We start from the raw sequence: 21425 nt of genomic DNA on the forward strand, positions 1-21425 counted from the left end.
AAACTGGGTTTATGCTTGAGTTTTTTGCATAAACTGGGATTATGCATACGTTTAACTGTTTAATAAAAAATTTTCCACGAAAAAAGTCCACGATTTTCCCAAAATAGAGAGATTCAAAAAATAAATGGTGGAAGCATTTTTAAATTATGAAGGATATGGATTAAGAACCGCGCCAAAAAAACAACAAAGTAATAACAATTTTCGTCTTTAATAAATTCATTTAAATACCACGGAAATCATAAATGAATATGAAGTATATATTGTTCATAAATAAGTGCTGACTGACCAGTCCTGTTCTAACACCTAACTGACTGGCAATCATAACTGTTATTTATATGCAACATATAATCTGTATAACAATTTTCAGCTTTAGTAAATTCATTTAAGTATCACGTAAAATTTAACCGTTTCGAAAGCATATATCTGACCCTTGTTCTATCGTTCGCTTGACTGACTGCAGCATGTGTGTGTACACAACTACTATAACCAAACCTTAAATGATCAGCTTTAGTAAATTCAACCAAATGTTTTTACCTGGCTCTTTCATTAATATCAATAGTTTCCTTAATGATTTATTTGCGCTTCCATCATTGAATGTCAAAATTATTATTTTTTAGAAAAAAGGTGAAGAGATCAAAATGTGAAAGGACATTTTAATATCAAGGTTATAAAATAAAATCATTCAGTAAGCGGGAACGATTTTAAGATAAGTTTTTTTTTATTTATAAATTTTTTTTCTTATAATTACGTCTTTCGTGTGGCCTACATTACTTTTTATTTCATGAAGGAGAAAAAATTGTGTGAGATATTTAAAAGTTACCTATTGTTTAGTTTGTCACGAAATACTCTAATTAAAAAAAAACTTCCTTCCTTAAACAAATATGATTTAAAATTTACAAGTGGAAGAGTTAATTGTTGAAATACTCAATATAGACAGTGCTGAATATATCAGTGCTTGTATTATTTTTACGAAAAAGTTCAAAACAAAACAAAAAGACTCATAAAAGATAAAATAGCCTTTTTGTCCAAAAATTTTTCTAGAAATTTTATTGCAATTTTTGGTTCTCTATATTAGGCCAATAACCGGGTAGTTTTGATTGCAGAAATTTTTTTCGTCTTGGAACATATTTGGGGGTATCCTCCGAGTGTAAATCCAAATTGGCGGGACGCAGGGGCGTGAGCTTCAGCCGCCATTTTGGAAATCAAATATCTCGTGAACGGTCATCGTACAACAAAAATGGTAGGGATCATTTTCACACTGAAAAACATTTTCTATAACTTAAATTCGAAATTTTTTTCTGTATAATGCATAGGTTTTGATTTCAACTCCCAGTTATCAATAATAATGTTGTTACACCTCTGTATCATAAATATTGTTAATAATCGAAAAACCCTTAATGTTTAGTGTATACAAAAACAAAATTAAGTATACGAATTTATTTAGCTGATTATTACTATAATATAATAAAAAATTATCTCTATTTATGTGAAAATACTTAAAATGTATTTTTGGCGTTTTTAAGGATAGTCCTTAAATGAATGATTTGAGACGATTCTTGCCCTTATATACTTTATTATTGAACATTAAATGCCTGAATTTTACTACAAACGAAACTCGATTGTAATTTTTTATGGATTGTCTTTTCGAAACCATTGGTTTTAGAAATTTCCGCCTACTTGGACTATTGATCAGGATGGCAATTTTGCTCACAGCATTTAAAACATTGAGCTTTTGACAAAAGTAAAAGCATTTTCGACATAAATTTCTTCAAATTTCTCTAAAAGTTTACGTGCCAACCGTAGGTCGCCCTATATATACAACCATTTAATTGTGTGAAGATTTCGTATTTATTTTTATATTATTAATTAAATATTTAAAAAAATTACAAAAAACAATTAAAATTTTATGGCAGCGTAATTAAAATGTCTAATAATTTCAATGGTAATAAAATACACATTGTTTTAAATAACAATATGATTCATAATAATTAAATTGTAATTCAATATTAATAATTTGATCAATAATCAACCTAGCTGTCAGTCAAATCAATGAATTGTATGTTTGAAAAAAAAGCAACCACATCGAAGACGTTTTATTACAATTACAATTGTTTAATATGATAAATTTTTTAGATTTTCTCAAAATTGATAAAGCTGCATTGCGAAGCTCCAAATGCGAATTTTCATAAAATTCTGATTGGATTCGTTTGCCCATTATTTGTCCACCCAAAATTAATGACACAAGTCAAAATTAAAATATCAGTATCCTCAGATGCAAATTTTCATAAAATTTCGAAAATTCGTTTGATAACGAAGGAGTTGTCCACGTTTGCCCACTCTTCAATTTTAAATTTTGAGGAAATTAAAATTTACTTCAGCACCACCGAATGCGAATTTTCACGAAATGCCAAAGCCATTCGCTTGGTAATGGTTTGTCCAAGTTCGTATGAGTTGTTTGTATGAAAGTAATATACTGTCTAATAAATTTCAAGTATTGTTGTTTTGAAATGCAACATAGTTTTAAACAATCTTTTTTTCATTGGTTCTACCACTTATAAATATTATAACAAAATACTGATGTGATTGTCACAACTACATGAGTAGGTAAAAAAAATAAATGGTTTATACCTGCTAATAGGCTTATTTAAAAAAAGTTAGATTTCTTCAAGTCGAATTTAAAGCAGCGATATATGGATTACTATTGATTTTGGTGTCCTAAGCCTACAGCTTAACCAAGTGCACTATCGATGCTTGTTACATATAAACCAAAAAATATGGTAAATGTTATAAAAATAATCAATATGTTTATTTCAAACTCTCTGTTAACTGTTCATGAACAACAACAATCTTCATGAAGTTGGCTCAATCTCATATGGACTAGACATGATAGATATGCGATCATAATAACCAAATACTCTATTTAAAGCAAACGCGAAGAAATTTTCTTTTAATTCATCGACTCGCTTTATTTACACGATTATATATTCCAACTAATGTATTCTACTATTTTTGAAAAAGTACTTCAAAATGTTGATTTTGCTAATAAAAAAGCCACAAAAAATTTATTTCGGAAAAATACACACGCTTTCTTGCCAAAAACTTAAATTAAATTTTAAACCTTTTTCAAACTGTCAAATAAAGCTAAAACAACATAGAGCTATTATAATCAAAGGGTTTTGAAATATCTGCGACATTTATATCATATCACACTCGTATAACTAATGAACTAATTCAAGGTTTGCTATTAATTTATTATTTTAATTTTTTTTTTATAAAATAGTAAAATGCATTTCAATTGCATTTCTTGAACGCATTAGCAATTCATTTTCTTCCTTCTTTTTGTTGTGAATTTCGCATAAAATGCTTTCCAATAGAAAAAAATCACACTTAATTGTAGGCATGCAAAATTAATTATATAAAAATGATGAATGTAAAACAAACACATAAAATTAAAATGAGAAAGTAATGTCCTACCTGGACCAAAATCTTTGAAATGATGTTGACCTTTGGGCGGCGGAATTGGTACCAATTCAGGTTCTGTTTATACATTCACATTACAGAAATACAAATAATAAAAAAAAAAAAATGATCGAGTAACTAAATTAAACTAAATTAATATAAGCTAAAATATAATGGTAAGCAAAGGAAATGCACCTTTAAACGTTACTGTCGGTCGTTGTGGCGGTTCTGGAGCTAACCACGATTTATATGACGAACTCTTTGATGTTGTCGTCTGCGGCGAAGGTTGATAACGGCAAATTGGACGATGTATTGTAGGATCGAAATTTTGATTTGCAAAGATATCGGGTTGTGATTTATGTGGAATTTTTAAAATGGATAATGGTTTTTTTGAACGGGGTGGTGATACTGATTTTGGACGTGGTTTGGTTGATTGACGACGTGGAGGATATGTTCCATTATGTTCTGGTGCACATTCAGGTGATGATAATGACCGTGAATTATCTTGGCGCTTTGGATATTTATGGGCAATCCATGATCCAGCCAAATACGGTGCAATATCTTTTAATTCATTTATAGTCGGTGATGACGTATACATTTGACCGATTAAAGACATGTCACGTTCAGGTGAATCAAATTTAGTTTTTAATTTTTTTACTTCACCTGATGGTACAATTCTTGGAATATCCGTTTTTGGAACATGTTTGCTACATTTTAGCTTCGCTAATTTGCTTATTACATTTATATGTGGCATATATCGATCCTCAATACGTAAAGGAACTTTTGGAATTGGTGAAATATTTCTTGTGCGACGAATACGACTTCGCCCACGACCGGAATGTTTTGGCTCATAGCGTCGACGTAACCAATCAACGTCACCATATTCTTGTGCTCGTACAATAATTTTATCTAAATCCGTATTTTTTTTCGATAAAAACATTCGAGTCAATTCTGGATCACTTCGATAACGTTTTGCTGTCTGAAATAAATTTTGATTTTTAAAATCTTCTAAACTTTCAAATTTGTTTCGAAGTTTTAATACATCACCATTTTTTACTAACGCTAAATATGCACGCCAATATTTTTCTGGGTCAGGCGATAAACTTCGACTACGATATACACTCTCTAAACTAGATGCATTTGATGCAGTGTTTCGAACAGGACTAATACTAAGTGTGCGATTACATGGTGACGGGCTTTGTGCTTGATGGACTGGTGGATAATTTATGGTCGAATATTTTAAACGTTCTTGTTCACCAAATAATTCTTTTAAATCTGCGAATGATTGAGATGATATTAATTTTTTATCTGACTTTTTTTTCACGGGTTCTTTCGATTTTGTCTTATTGTCTACAGTTTCTTTGGCTTTATTCTCGTCATTATGATTCTCAAAAAACTCTACTTTTTTCTGAATGTCTTCCTTTGATTCACCTTTGTATATTACAGTTTTTGTGGAAGCATCGGAACTAGCACTTTCAGTTTCGCTGGCTGATAAACGTTTTAAAGCTTTTACAGTGGGGGATGGTTTTTGAGCCCATTCATTTAAGACATTGTTTAAGGCGGCCTTTTCAGCTGCGTTCTCGTTGGGGGGAGTTAAAACTAATACGAAATCACTTTTCTCCGAAGTAAGTTGTTTATTCAATGAATCTCCTTCTAATGAGGTTTCCAATGAATAACACGTTCTAGGTTCGGATGAAGCATCAGTTAATTTCTGATTTGATCCTGATAAATTTGCATTGGCAGCGGCAATAGCACCACGTGTCTCTTTTGCTAAAACAATCGGTAATGACTTTTTCCGCTCGTTTTGGCGTTTATTTAACCTATCCAATACTTCTTTGCTTAATGTTAATGATAAACGTTTTTTTTCACTTTCAGATAAAGGGCTCGATAATTTACTTGTAGATGGAGTCGGTGAATGAGTGGATAGTGAACTAATTGAATCAGATTTTTTGGAATATTTTGACTTCTTTTCAAGATTATCTGTTGTAGAGGATAATGAATTACTACGTACATGTAATTTGGTATTGACTTCATCTTTGCGCATTTTATCGTTTGATGGAACTTCAATTACACAGTCTTCAACTTCTTGTATTGGTGATTTCGGTTTTTGTAATTGCAAGGACGGGTTATAAATTTCAGACAGTTGATGTTTAAGTGCATTTACTTGTTCCATTGATAAACTACTCCAAAGTTTCGAACCAATGCCAGCTAAATCACGAAATTTTTTATCACTCATTGATCCATTAGATTGTGGCACTACTCTACTTTCTGATTTGGAACGTTTTTCCACCATATGTTGTGCTAAATTTATTACGGAACTACCACGCCATAAAGGTTTATATGTATCTTTTTTTTGGGCAATTTCTCTTTGTTTTGCCAAATGTAATTCTGATAATTCATTTTTTAATTTTGCAAAATGTTGTTTTATATCTTGAATGGATCGATCACGTAGTCGTAACGCTCGATCTTTTTCACGTTTCCATCGTATAGTTTTTGAATCAGATGGTTGGAATAAAAAACCCTTCTCCTTTTCATCTATTCGTAATTGTTTATACAGTTTATTCAATTCTTGTTCTGCACGTTCGTACGACCGAACTTTTTTCCATAGATCATAATCAATTATCTCTTCATTTCTTCGACTTGGACGTAAATCACTTTTAGATGTAGTCTTTTCTAATTGGCCCTTACGTTCCAAAGTAGTGTAAAAATTTTTTAAATCTCTAAATCTTTCAGATTTTTTATTCGAATGTACAAGTTCAGTTATATACATTTGGTATTCTGAATGATCTGAAATATGCGAAAGTGTTAAGGAACTGGTACTGACTGATATTGGATTTTGTTTAACAAGTGATCTACGAATTTCTCGTTTAACAGCCTCCGCATCCCCTGCACTACGTGCTCGAATACTCTTTACTGGAGGTGGTGTCGTTAGTGGAGGACTATTGTATTGTTTGGGAGATTTAATACTTAATATTTTTCTTCTAGCCGGAGATCGAACTGGTGATTGGGTTGGTGTAATCGACCGGGGACTACGTATTTCTTTTGTTGGTCGAAATTCTTTTAATTCCATTGATTCCAGTTTCAATGGTGGTTCACTTGAGCTTCGACCATAATACGATTCAGGACTGCGACTTCTTAAACTTTGGGAATATAATTCATCATCATCAATTTGACTTAAACTATCAAAATGGCGAATTTTTTCAGATACTCCATAGCCACCATACGGATTATCACCAATCATCGGTAATGAATAACGTTGTGAATCATATGATTTAAATTTCGATTCTGAAACAGGTTTCTTGTGAGACAAATATATACTTGAAACTCGTCTTGTATCGTATGTTTTTGGTTTCGGTTCATAATTTTGAAACATTTTGGCTTTTTCTAACACACTTGTACTGCGTAATGATGAAATTGAAGATGTTGGTGATGGAATATCACGTAATAAAAGTTTTTGGAAAAATGAATCCGATTGCATTGATGATTTATGCTTATTTATTTCATCTGCCGTTACAGTTCCATAACCAGAAAATCTTTCACTTGACTTATGCTCCGATTTCTTAAGTTTTTTAATAATTTCGGATCCTGCTGCGCGACCAACACACTTTATGATATTTTCTCTGTCCTTTAGCTTAATTTCATTTTTGACATTTTGCTTTTTTAATTCTTCAATATTCTTTTTCGTTTTTTTAACTTTTGCTTTATTTTTATCCGAATTAACTTTTGGCTCCGTTTTAATAATTTTCTGTTGTATTGGTTTTTGTATAGGCTTGACAATACTAGTTTTGCGAATTGATTTTTTCTCGTCGGATTTAGTTGGGGATGGAGTTTTGCGACAATCTTTAAATATTTCACGACCTTGTGGAGTCATTACTACAGTTGTATTCAAAATTTTATCTTTTCCTTTTGGTTTTACATTATTTTTAGCGGACGCATATAAAATAGACGATCGCTTTACACTCGATCCTGCTGGCATATTCGATTTATGTTGATGCATAACTTTTTGTACTTCAGTAGGCGATACCAAATCAGGAGATTTAATTAAACGTCGTAGATCTGCTGAGACATCACTTTTACGTTTTGCTAAACTAAAATTACGATCCAATGAAACGGGGCGTAATGATGCAGATGAAGATCGTTTCACAGATGATGGTTCAGAATGTGTACGTGAATGTATTGGACTTTTTGATGGTGTTCGTAAATTTTTAACAAATAAGTCCGGTGATGATGCTCGTGTAATATCGGTTTTAGTTCGTAACGTTCGACTTGATAATGAATTTGTACTGTTTGCTGGTGTGATTTTAGGTCGAGGTTGTGTGGTTTTTGTGACTTTAATGTTACGCTGTTTTGTGGAATTTTTATTAATGTTACAACTAATTTGCTCACTAATTTGACGTACTTTGGATGTTTTTTGTTTGGTTTCAGACATTGTCATCGTTGATGAAACTAATCGTAACGTTGAACTGTATCGAGACGATCGTCGCCTTGGCGGTGATGGTATACGTGGTGGGGTTGATTGTACAATTGGGATATTTGGTGGTGGATTATCATATTTGATGGATGTGATTGGATAACAAATATACTCATTGATTGGTGTCACATTTTTATGGACACGTATTCGTGTTAACGTTGGCGATATTGGAAAATATTCGATTTCTGTTTCCTCTGTGAAGAAATAATCGAAGAAATCATTTGTATGTGAAATTTTTGTTTTTATAATATCCCTTCCACCATGTTTGGTTTTTTATTTTTTGCACTTGCGCTTGCATTCACATTCCATGTGTGTCAGATAAAATTTATAGTGCAAAAGATTTACTTGATTGTTTTTTCACAGTTTTTTGGTTTAAAAGTGCATTTCTATTGTGTGATAAAAATAGATTAAAAAAATTATATAAAAGGTGTGATTATTTAAATTAATAATTTAATTTATAGAAAAAATGCAACAATACATTTAATTAAAAATATTTAATTATGCGACTTAAAGAGAATAGTTAAAGCATTTCCTTCTTTTTGTTAGAAGAAATTACAATTGATTAAATTTCTATTAAAATAGTGAAATAAATTTTCACTTTGATTAAAATATATATTTATTAATTAATAATTGAAAATTAATATTCTTCATATGAATTAAAAAATGTAATTTCTTCACACAATTTTATTATTATTTTAAATATGCAAATTAAATAGAGGTTAAATAGAGAAAGCAACAATTGAGTTATACTGTATATTGAAATAAACTAGAGGGTGAATGAAATATAGTCTATGTAAAAGAATAGATAGTTTATTAATACGTATATATTTAGAAAATTTGATGATACTAAAATTCGATAAATGAGAGAATTTTCTAAATGTCTAAAACATTAAGTATACAAAGAAAATTTTTACATACCTTTCAGTCAGTAGAGATACAAAGCTTAAAAATAAATGTGGCAAAGAAAGAAATAGTCTACTACGTTTGATTAACAGATCATAAAAGGAGATAGAAAATTACCTTTATATATTTTGGGCTGGTAGTATTCTCGGTACTTTTTAAGCAACATTGTAAAAGTTAATAATGATTGATGTGAACGAGAAAATTGAAATTGTAGTGTTGTATGTATAGGCTAAGTAGTGACATAGGACTCAGTGTAGAACTGCGTACTGTCTGACCTCTGGTTATTCATAAGTATAGACAAAATAGAAAAGGTTTTTTAATTTGCCACTTTTCATCGCTGTGGACTCTCTTCAAGCTTGAGACGTGGGAAAAATGGTCAAAATAATTGACGCCTACCGACTACATCCTTACCGTGATATCTTTTCCATATTTATTTATAAAAGTACTTTTCTTAACAAAAGCCCAAGAGTCATTTATGCGGAAGAAGTGTTCAAAGATTACTAAAAGTACAGGCAATTTATCGGGCTAAATCAGGAAGAAATTGTTTATTTGGCTAGTTTTTTCATGGGCTAGTTTTTTAATACTATTAAATTGCAAAAAAAATTTCGATCATGCGTTTATGGTTTTATTGTACGACAGAATAAAATCTTTTTTCAGATATTTTTTGCTTGATTTACCCTATCCAAGTAGCCCGTTGCTTGCCCTATCGAGTATGAAGTGGTTCCAAATAGTTGAAAAGTGGCAACTAAAAAAACGATTCCATTTAGTTAATACTTTTCAATAACCCTAGGTCAGACAGCATATATAGCAATACAGCCGGTACCACCGCTGAGACCAGTACAGCGTAACAGTCAGTGTTTAACATAGGTATTTTCGAATCAATTGTGTTTTTAAAAATTAAAATACTAAAAATTTCTACTACAATTATTTCACATACTTGATCAAAAGAGAGAAATTGTTAATAAATTATTTCCCGATTGTACAGAAGAAGGGCGATGTTATTGATATTTAAAAAATTATTTAAAATCTCCTTGAGGTGTTCTTTAGCATAATTATCATAAACCCTAACTTACTACCGGAGTGTCATTTTTCTTTAATATATGATATGACAGTTTGATATACGATTAGTACATATTCGATCATATCCAAAAAAATTTTAAAGGCTTTTGGGAAAACCTTATTTAAAATTTTAAAAATAAAAGCACGAGATTGAGATAAATCTCGAATTTACTGCTTTAAATTCTTAAAGAAGTATTTTTTTAAACTATGAACTTGAATATGTCGTCTTAATGAATGTTTTCTTTATTAAGCTCGAAACATTTATTTGAATTTTTCGCAATAATTACTAAAACTATTTTGTTTTCTTATTTAAGGTAGTAGGAGCGCCAAGGCAAGTTTAGACTTGTGATTAAATTATTTGTATCTTATTTTCAACTTTGATGATGAATTTTGTTATAACTTACTTCATGAAAGTAGACCAAAAATAAGAATACAATTTTTCGATATCTACTTTGGTGTACGAAATATCGAAAGCTAAATAATTAAACAAATTTTAATTTTCAATATTTTGAAAATTGCTTCAGATATCGAAAAATTGTATTCTTACTTTTCGTCTTATGTTGTCAAGTAAATTAACTAAATAAAATAAATTAACCATCAAATTTGAAAATATAAATTTTTTCAATTTATGTCCCCACTACCGTGCTCATACATCCTTAATTAGTCGGACGCAACGGTTTTGTTTTTTGTAATAATTTATTATTTTTTTCAATAATTTATTAAAGTTTTAACTTTCATTTAAATAGTTTTTCTTGTTTTATTTCCAGTTTTGGAGAAATCTATTAAAATTAATCCATCTATCGTTTTCCCATAGGACCAATGTTTAATATGACTACTTTTGAATTCATTCTTTTATTTAAATAATTGAGCACCCCGCTTAAATTTTCAGAATTGATTTAGACTTAGCCCAACTTCATATAAAAAAAATTAAGCCTCATATCCAAAATTGCCTGGTGCTCGTACATCCTTAAATTTTTTTAATGACAATAAAAATACTTTGTTGTAAAATATTTTGCTCTTGTCACTCCACTCTATCATATAGTGTACATTTCAGTGTACACACTGTAAAAATATTATTTTATATTTGCACTGACCCTCTAGTTTACTTAACACGTGCATAAATAACTAACTCGATAGTATGTATTACATTTTACTTATATATGATTAGATAAGCACATGCATTATACCGTGAGAATATCAACACAGAAAACAATAGTGATTTTTATTCTAATAGTAATAATTCAATGAATTATTATACGAACAAGTGATTATTTTTCTTACCTTTGGGTCTTTCTGGTACAGTTTTTCGTAGTCCATGTAAGGGTACTTCACCACCGCGTTGAATTGATTTGTACACTTCTTTTTGTTCTTGTGGACTCAATTGTTGAGATGTTTCATCGCGTCGTTTGAATATTAATGTTGAATCACTCTCGTAGCCCGATTCTTTTAAGGCTCTGAAAGATATAAACAAATATTCGTTTTTTATGGGATAATTTTAAACTATTCTGAATTTTAATTTTTAATAAAATACTAAAAGGTATCATAGACCTTAACCTCTTACGTTAGTTACTATACAAGTAATAATGAAACATTAGCTGGAAGTGGGTGGAAATGTGGCATACTTTGTTCGCTAGATGCATGAACCGCACCAAAGACTATTATTATTTTTGTTTTATTCCAACAGAAAATTTCTTCAAGAATTAATTTTTATTATTCCTTGCGAAAAGTGGATTTAAAAGTACACTTTCACGACTGAAAATAATGCTATTAACACAAACACAAACCGTCCTTGTTTACAAAATTTTTAACTTCCAAGTATAGAAAGCCAGTAATTGTAAGGGATCTGATTTTTGAAGGGAAATTTTGGTAATATCTTTGCGTTTTATGATCAGGGCAAGGCATTAACACCAATTTGGAGAAGAAGTGCTTGTGTATGTACGTACGTACACTTTGTGTCACAAAAAATGCTCGGTTTACATACAGTACATAAATAGTATGGACTTCGTTGAGGTTACGATCGAAGCGTATTAACAGCAATATGATCAGAAAAGAATTTCGTTATATTCGATCGAGTTGTCCTGAGTATGCCGAGCTATTTTTTATTCTGATTTTTTTTAAATAACTTTTTATTATACTGGGAAGTTATTCGCGTGACTAAGGATCGCACCAGACCTACCCCACGGCTTGTTAATTTTGAAATAGTGTCACTTTTGTATTTCCGAGTCTGTTTGGATTTTGATGTTGGGAATATTAATTCTTGATTTTACATGCTTTTGTGAATTTGATCAATCAATATTCGATCCAACTCATAAGGCAATCAATGCTAAATTTATTTTTAGTCATTTAAATTTTTCTGTTTACTCTTTTAGTGCGGATAATGCGGTTAATATTTACGACCGCGTAAAATGTAAATAATAACAATATTAGACGGTACGGTAGTGCACTTATAAAATCAATGCAATCATACTGGATGATATATACATTCGATCTCAATGTCGTTTATACACGATATCATGATTATGTTTGAACCTTGAAGCGTATTACGGTTTAACGATTTCGGCACTCATTCTTTCATAGCCAATATAGATTCTAAACGGTAAGAGATAGAATAACACTTTTAATTAAAAAGTTGATTTTTATAAAAAAAACTAACAATTTTTGTATAAAACATTTTCTCAAATAACGTTAGCTTTCGGAAGAAATACGATTTAAAAATATGCCATAAATGCATTTTATCGAAAGATATTACAATAGCTACAGAAAAATGCTTAAGCCAAAAGTTGTCAAGAGCAATAGAGGATATTCGTCTCTGTCGATGACTTTAACCGACCATTACCGATAAACTTTAATCGTATATTCTTTCGATTAAATTCAATAATGACATATTTTAACTCGCATTTCCTCCGAAAGCTAACGTTTTTCGAAGAAATGTTTTTCAAAAAAATTGTTAGTTTTTAATGAGGATTAACTTTCAACTTAAAATGTTTTTCTATCTCTTAACGTTTAGGATATAAATTGGCTACTAAAGAAACCCCAATCAACTAGGTCCAATCTGATGTCAGATTATGATATATCCCATCAACCTCTGCAATTTTGTTATTTTTGATTAGTTAACTACAAAACGAGATATTTAGGTGCAGAGATTAAAATGACCAACCCTGTATTTGCCGTAAAATGAAAAAAAAAATTATTTTTAAAAAATCCGAACAAAAATGAAATTTTTAAATTACGTAATCGGAAACGGTTTGGATTAGCTCATTTTTGTACCAAAATTGATACTACCTACTGAAATAACAAATTTTATACTACCAAAGATGCGAAACCTATTTGGCTGAAAATGGCAGCAATATTATTCTAGTAAATATAAAACATAATAATTATGAGAGTACAAATCGTTTTGATGTTTATTTAAATCGAGTCAACTCTAGTAGCTCAGTTGTTTAAGGCTTAACCAATTCCGTTCGCGGTATGCATAGGGTAACGGGTTCGATTCCCGCCGTCGCAACAAAAATTATTTTAATTCACAGTTGTGATGGGCTGGTGTAGTACATGATATATGCATGAAAGAGGTACACTCAGCCTCTGAAAATAATTGAGGAGCTGATAAATGAAATTAACAGCGGAAAAGGTGGTAAAACACATATGGTATCACAATGCAATATAAGCTAACTTAACCTAACCTAACCTAAATCGAGTATTTTTTTTGTTAATGTTATTTGAAAAAATACATAAAACAATTAAAATTTGGTTTCAAGTAAAAAATCTTTATTGTATGGAAATAACTCATTTTTGGATGTTGTAAATTCTGCAGAACTATTTAAATTTCCATTTTTTAAAGAATTATTGTGAAGAATTTTAAATTGAATAGGAATTTTAAAAAAATTTAAGGAAATTAATCAAAATTGTGCAAAACTAATTTAATAAAAAAAATTATACATTCTAACATATAACAAATTACTTACTGGGACATATACGATTTCGAATGTTGCGGTACAAGCTTTTGTTGTTCTAGGTGCTAAAATAGAAAAAAATAATAACAATTTTATTTTCAAAAATAAAAATAAAAATAATTACTTAACAAGTGCAATTGTTTTTGCATTTTAAATAAATAATATTTTCATGCATTAAATTTTAAAATTAACATGCATTATGTAAATTGTATTTTTTTCTTCCTTTGATTTGATGGAAATAATAATTTAAATTATATGATTTTAAATTTTAATGCGAACATAATTTTTTTCGAATATTTTCTTGTATGGGGATTAAAATTGAATAATAAACATTACTTTTTGATTTTGTTTACTTGTAATCATGTACGTATACGATATTTATTTACATCATTTTCTCTCGATTATAATTGATGATTTTTTTAATATGATACATACAGCGTAAACTAAATATTGACAAATATCTTGTCTTGTAATCTTAATTAAAGAGAATTGAAAAAAAATACACTCGAACCAGGACTCGAACCCGGACTTCAATGAAAAAATCAATCGAGTTAAAAAAATTGCACTCTGTGTCTAGAACTCGAATAGCCTAATTGGTGGGGCGCTTGACATGAATCCAAGAAGTCCGGGTTCGAGTCCTAGTTCGAGTGTATTTTTTTCACTTCTCTTTAATAACAAACATTTTATAATAAAAATACGTCATTTTCTGAAAAAGCTGTAAGAGGCTTTGCTTTCTTAATAGCCAATAATCCGTAATTTTTCTTAAAAATATAAAGAAGACCATTAAAAAAAAGTCGTTATGAAATAGAGAGAAAACTATCAATTTGCCAATATAAAAGTTAAATAAAATTCAATTTTATGGGATATCGTATTCAAATGTTTTGAGGAATTGAGTTGTTGAATAAAAAATAATCATCATTTTTTGAATTTGTGTTTAATTTTTTATCATAAATAATATAATAGACTACAAGACCCAAAAAATTTTCGTTAAACATCGTTGTGACGTAATAATTTATATTATGTTCATTTTAACGTTACTACATCACGAACATAGCACACTATGCCCAAATAACATTTGTAATCTGTGAATTCTTCTTTAAATTTTATTCATTTTAATTATAGACTACAGCACATGCTAAAATTTTTCGGGTCCAATGACCCACCAAGAATCAAGTTGAAAAAAATGCTCCTGTGTAAGTTCAAACACCAAAAGTAAGTTGCACGATACATGTGAGTACAGGTGAGAATATGAATGCCACACCCCATGATGTCTCACCCCTGGTCTAGCAAATATGTTCGGCGTTTTTATGGATACTAACTCTGCATAAGTATTCGAAACAAATTACATAAATGATGTACAGAAATAAATCAGGTAGGGCTTCGGAAATTGACTGCAGAGCAAAAATTTTTTTAAACTTCCGGTACCGAAGTTACCTGATTTATTTCTGTACAGCACTTATGTGATTCGCTTCGAATATTTATGCAGAGTTCGTATCCAGAAACGCCTAGATATTTGCTGGGGCAGGGATGAGACACCAAGGAGTGTAACATTCATATTCTAACCTGTACCGCGCAAAACTGACGTCATGGTGCTTCAACTTTAAATATAGGGGCATCTTTTTCAACATGATTCCTGGTGGGCGTTTCTGCTATTTCTTCTTTTGGAAATTTTTTTCAAATTGTACCAAAGTAACTTTCAAATTATTATGAAAAAATAAAACAGTTTTGTTATAAAACTTATAAAAATGTTTCCATTTTTGTAAAAAGATAATTTTATTCAACGACTCAATTGTTTTAACCCAACAATGAATTTGTTGACCATCCAGTTTAAGTAGGTACTCGATTACATGTTTAATTAAAGTAATTCGATTATGTTGTTCGCCTAGTTAAAAAAATACTTTAACCCAGAGAAAATTTAAAATCATATAATGAATGATCCATGCAATAAAATTATCCCAAAAAATTTATATATTTTTTTTGGTTTGAGCTATAATTCTTACTCTTCGACTGATGGCTTCATTAAGCATCCTACTGTAATTTGGTAACGGTGAATTATCATCTAACCACTGGTTTTTTTTTGGCGTAATGAGATAAGTAAATATTTTATTTAGTGTGTGAGTAGAGGAATTTTGAAAGGTGATGATGCATACGCACGAATTTGTTTTTTTAGAAATCCAACACCAGAATACAAATGAATAAACAGCATTAACAATAACGCAACCAAAACAATGAAAACAATTTTACAAAACAGAATAATTTAGGAGGCTATTCATTAATTACGTATTCCCTTTTCGTTAAGTATTATTATGGTAAGAAGGGTAACTTTGTAATAATTTTTATAAAATTTTGAGAATGTTGTACAAATACATTCAAGGGCACAAAGTTGAACTTTGGCTCTTTTCTTTCTATTATAAGGACAAATGATAGTATAAGTCATTCTAAAGAAAAGTTCCCATGGTCACAAATCATGAAAATGGCAGGATTTCATGTTATAGCTAAATTAAAGTTGGAAAATGTACTTGTTTGTGTAATATATGCCTATGTGTGTATAGGCAAATACATATACAGATATGTATAACTACATGCATACATGTGTTTTTTAAAGTAAGGGTGTTGTTTTTTAATTCTTGTTTTTTTGAAGAATATGTTAAGAAATTCAAGTGGATCAATAATATGAATCGTTAAGATCAATATTTTCAGCTACAATACGTTCATGATTTTTGACAATTAAATTACAATTTTTTTTTAATGTAAATGAGTACATTTTCCAATTTTAATTTAGCCATAACTTGAAATCCTGTCATTTTTATGACTTGTGACCATGGGAACTTTTATTCAGAATGACTTAAACTATCATTCCCCAAAATTTGAAAAAGTTTGACCGAAGGCAGATTACATTAGTGCGAGGTAATCACTAATGACCATTCATAAGATTCATTGACCAATTTGAGATTTATTTCACTTCAATAATTTGTCCAAAATTTATATCCAGAATGATTTGAGTTTAATGATTTTGAAGTCACCCTTTAGGAATTATTTTCACTCTTCATATGGGACGTGTCGTGGGTACGTAATTTATAAATAGCCTTTTGTAGTTTATAAATTTATTTAGGTAATTAAAGTAGGAGGTACCTAAACCCATTAATAAGTAAATAATTGATTTGGATATTTGAAACTTTTATGTATAAGATTATTTTCAGTTATTTATCCGTTATGAAATTTAGCCGGCCTAAGATGTATTACTCATTGATAATCCACCATTGATAAATAATTAGATCACTATTTTTTACAGAAAAATAATTGTATGCAAGTTTTTAAATTTCATAATCTTTAAAACGACTGTAGTAGAAAAAAATTAATATTTCATTATTGCTTTTGCAATAATTGTGCAAAAGTTTCTGCTTTTTGATGTCATCAAGCAGAAACAAATTCGTTTTAAAGATTATATTAAAAATTCCGCTAAAATCAAAAAGCCAGCTAATATCAAATTTTTATGAGTGGTTAAACCGAAACATGCTGAAAATAATCTTATTAAAAACAACTTTTATTAACCAGTTATTATAACATTTAATGATATGAAAAAAATGTTTATACCTTGTCTAAGCAACCCTGGGCATGATGGAAGGGTGCAATAAACAGGAAAAAAATCAGTACACAAATAGGGTTAAACAACTTATGATGCTTATAATTAAATAGTTATACAAACAACTCCAAAAAAAATTAAAAAATCACAAACACCATAGGTTAATATTTCAATAAATATATTCAGTGAGATTTAGTGAAAAAATATTACTTCTAATAGAAAAAAAAATCAAGCAATAAAAAATAAGCGCATACCCCATCAAATATATCCATGACTTCGTCCCACCACTAAAAATAAATTTTTTTTATTAGGAATAAAAAATGATAATTTTGAAAAAATTTACGCTGTTGCAAGGAATTTTATCAAACTTCGAAAACTGATTCACAAAATCAATGGTAAGCGAATTTACAGGGTGCCTTAAATCACCGGACCAAACAGAGTTATCTCGACTAATATTAGAAAAACTTAAATTTTCATAATGAGAAAAGTTGTGCAAATAAGGCTTATCATAATTTTTATCAGAGAATTTTTTCGGTTCGATACAATTTTAATATTTACAGCAAAATAAACATATGTTTAGAGTTCTAAAATAAGAACTTCAAACTTTGTATTCTAAATATTAAAGTTAAGGCGAAAAAACAGTCGCATGAAAAAGTTTTCCTAATATTATTCGATAAATTCTTAAAATTAAAAACGATAATTAACGAGGCTTTGATCGTTAGTGGTGCGTCAAATTGAAAAACGCCTATGGACTTTTCGTCTTAAAATTTTGTAAGGAATTCACAGTTTTTGTTTGGTTCCTCGATTTTGGAACATCCTGTATATAATACGAAAAAGGTTCAAAAGAATCTTTGTTTGCATTCCTTGCGACAACATAAAACGATTTGAACAATCGAATTTTTCTATATATGTTCTATCAGTAATTTCTATTTGCTACTAAAAATATTTTTTATCTTGACCTGAACAATGTAATAAAATTGTCAATGATTGGAAATTTTTCTGAAAATGTTTTTGAAAGTAATTTTTGAAGGTCCAAAGTAATTTTTAAAGATTTACGTAGTTGAAATTGGAAAATGTTTTTACGATAACGAGCACTAACGCACTTGAGGCAAATTCGTTTAGAATTACGAAGATTATATTAATCTAAAGCTAGATTCCAAATATGATGTCATCATATGAGCACGAACAAGCGATTAAATTTGCTGGTGAAACGAAGAAGAAAAAACTTATTTATTTCTTCCTGAAGGAAGAATGTTTGATGTTTAGAGGCTAGAATCTATTTTGCAATTCAGTTTTAAACATCTAAAATGCGAGAAGGATTTGGACCATACAATTAAATAATTTACGGGAAAACCTAGCCAAATTCATTGCAATTTCAGCTACATGGCAAAATACTACTGCTGGATTATAATCTTCTCTTGGGAAGCAAAGAACTTTGATAATGGTGGTCATCTTCGTCTATTAAGTCTAAGATTTTATTCGCTTAGAATAGCACAGAGATACTTTCGAATTTACAGTAGTGGTGCGCAGTAAATTTATAATGTTCAAAATGAATGAACCCTTGTATTTCTGCTTACAAATGATATAGGTACATATTTCACAAAATGCTTAAGGCACTTGGAAAACGAGGCGATATTGTTGATACCGACAATATCGCTTCGTGTACGAAGTGCCTAAAGAAACATCACAATGATGTTAAAAGAACAACCATGCGCATCTACGATATAATCAAATAGAAGCCCCAAATTTTTTATACACGTTGAAAATAAAAACAAAAACAATAAACTGGTAAAGAGTGATCATAAATGATCGATGCCATCCATAACTATAGTAATTATACGAAATGCAGATTTATGTACTGCATTAGCATCACTCTTTTTTGATCTCTCTGTATAAATTAAAGCCCATGATAGAGTGTTATATGAACTCCCAAGCAAAGATTATAAGGAAAAAGTTTAACACTTACCTCTTTCGCTTCTTTTTCCGATATTGACGAATGTCCGGGTACATAGTTTTCAATTCTACCCGGTTGATTTTTATATACACCAGAACCATGCTTAATTGTAGAATTGTTTGTGGAAGTAATCGACATTGATTGTCTAAAAGTTGTATCAAAAACAAACGAAAAAAATGTGTTATAATTAATATCAAAACAAATATTGTTAAGTTTAAATTTTGATAAGATAACAACTATTTAATATTTAAATTATTAAAGGTTATCATAGATTTGTAGTGCAGAGAATTTATAGTGTTATCCGTCGGATGGGCAGTAAACACACAAAATGCGTCGCCCTATACAAAGTTTATAAACAAATATTAAATGTGCATTCCGGCCTTCCAGTATGACCGTCTTGAAAGTTATATTGGGTAAATTTTTGAGAAAATTTTAGTTTCGCAAAAATTTTTAAATATTTTTCAAAATTGCAAAACACTCTGTTTTGGCTCATTAAGGATTAAATTTTTAATTGCGTTTTTAATTATTTATTTTTTCTAAAAGATACGTGTGTGAATGAGATTTTTACTTTTTTTTTTCAATAAATTATTTACTAAACATTTCTTTGACATGAGACTGGGCTTGATCGATTCGAAATAAATAGTAACACATAGGCATTTTTTATACGAAACTTTTTTTGATAAAAAAGCTATTTCTTTTTAAAACTAAATTAACCGTTTTTGACCAACTTTGACTGCCATGTTCTATGTGATCCCCCACTGTCAGTTTAGAAAAAAAATAGTACATTGAATTCTACAGTTCTAATTGAATTCTGTATTTAGTCTATGCAAAATTAACATTGCGCTCAAAATATACAGACTAGACTATTGGGCATAGGATGAATTTTCTTAGAATTGTTAAAAAATAATTTAATAATAATTGTAAATAACGTACTTATTTAAATTTCTTGGCATTGTGGAAGACATATTGTTATAATTTTCTTTGCCACGACTAATTTGTGGACGTCTACGATCTAAAGTTGCATAACGTGATGCTGAATAGGCTGAATCGCTGTCATAAATATATGGTGCTGAATTTGGTTCTGGTTCTGATAAATATCCACTTCCAGATGACGAGTAGGGATACCGACCTGTATTTTAGGATAGATAATATTGTATTTACAATTATATACAGTTGTTTTAATTTTTTTCTTTATATATATACATGAGTGATTGATTAGGTTATTAAAATGTATACACACGGTATAAGTTTAGAATTTTTTTTACAAGTTGAAGTTGCAGTAAAATTATACTAAAAAAATTTTTGGATTATCCTTTTTTATTGCACAATTGATCAAAAAATTTGAACTGATCTGAATAGAAAATATTATAATTTTATTAAAATATCGCTTTAAAAAGTGAAATGCACTTGTGAAGGAAAATTAGGAATTAGGAAATTACTTGGACATCAATATCCTAGCACTGAATTATTTTACTCATACCCATAAAGAAACAAAAATTGGGGATTTATATAAGCAAAAATGTAGCTTAAAACTCTTGGAGTATGTAAATATTTAAACAATAATACTCCGGACGTAAAAACTGAGGTTGAGTTCGTAAATGAGCAGCATAGGTTAATTGGATCTTGGATCCGTAGGACGCATCTTGTAAACCGTTAGAGACAGAGAAAAGTTTAAACATAAAAAATGTCCCTTAAATGAAAATAACCAACTTTTGTTTGAAACATTTTTTCGTAAACATCTCTATTTAACCGTGAGGGCGCAAATTAGAACATAACTTTGGTGTCCATTTTCTTCAAAACTATGAAAGATAGAGAGAAAATCTGCAGTATCCTCAACTACTGTCTAGTGAAACATTCTCAAAAAAAGAAAAAAAATTATAGTAAACACTATCGAAAATTTTCGAAATTTTCGATAACCAAATAAATGGCGGCCGAAAGGACGCTATAATTCTGTTAGTTTTTTAAACTCTTCTAATTTATAAAAAATAATGCAAACCAGTGGCGTGGCTCGCCTTGGAGGGGCCCTGTATCAAAATTAGTTGGGGT

The 21425-nt window shown here is 29.8% G+C and overlaps 1 protein-coding gene across 6 annotated transcripts in view; it reads right to left on the bottom strand.

Annotated features, from left to right (window-relative positions):
- Positions 1–21425, bottom strand: part of LOC123305210 — a 161623-nt gene that overhangs the window by 31055 nt on the left and 109143 nt on the right. For 2 of the 6 annotated variants that reach the window (XM_044886860.1, XM_044886858.1), the window contains 8 exons: positions 20313–20508; positions 19392–19524; positions 17680–17712; positions 17437–17451; positions 15843–15908; positions 13855–13907; positions 11174–11346; positions 3475–3537 (listed from right to left, as the gene is read on the bottom strand). In XM_044886860.1, the coding sequence (XP_044742795.1) occupies positions 3475–3537; positions 11174–11346; positions 13855–13907; positions 15843–15908; positions 17437–17451; positions 17680–17712; positions 19392–19524; positions 20313–20508 (732 nt within the window). The remainder of the gene's footprint in view (positions 1–3474; positions 3538–11173; positions 11347–13854; positions 13908–15842; positions 15909–17436; positions 17452–17679; positions 17713–19391; positions 19525–20312; positions 20509–21425) is intronic. The other 4 variants (XM_044886861.1, XM_044886859.1, XM_044886862.1 and 1 more) reach the window with 4 other exon arrangements.

This window comes from Chrysoperla carnea, chromosome 1, assembly GCF_905475395.1.
Source record: "Chrysoperla carnea chromosome 1, inChrCarn1.1, whole genome shotgun sequence".
NCBI classification, from domain to species: domain Eukaryota; kingdom Metazoa; phylum Arthropoda; class Insecta; order Neuroptera; family Chrysopidae; genus Chrysoperla; species Chrysoperla carnea.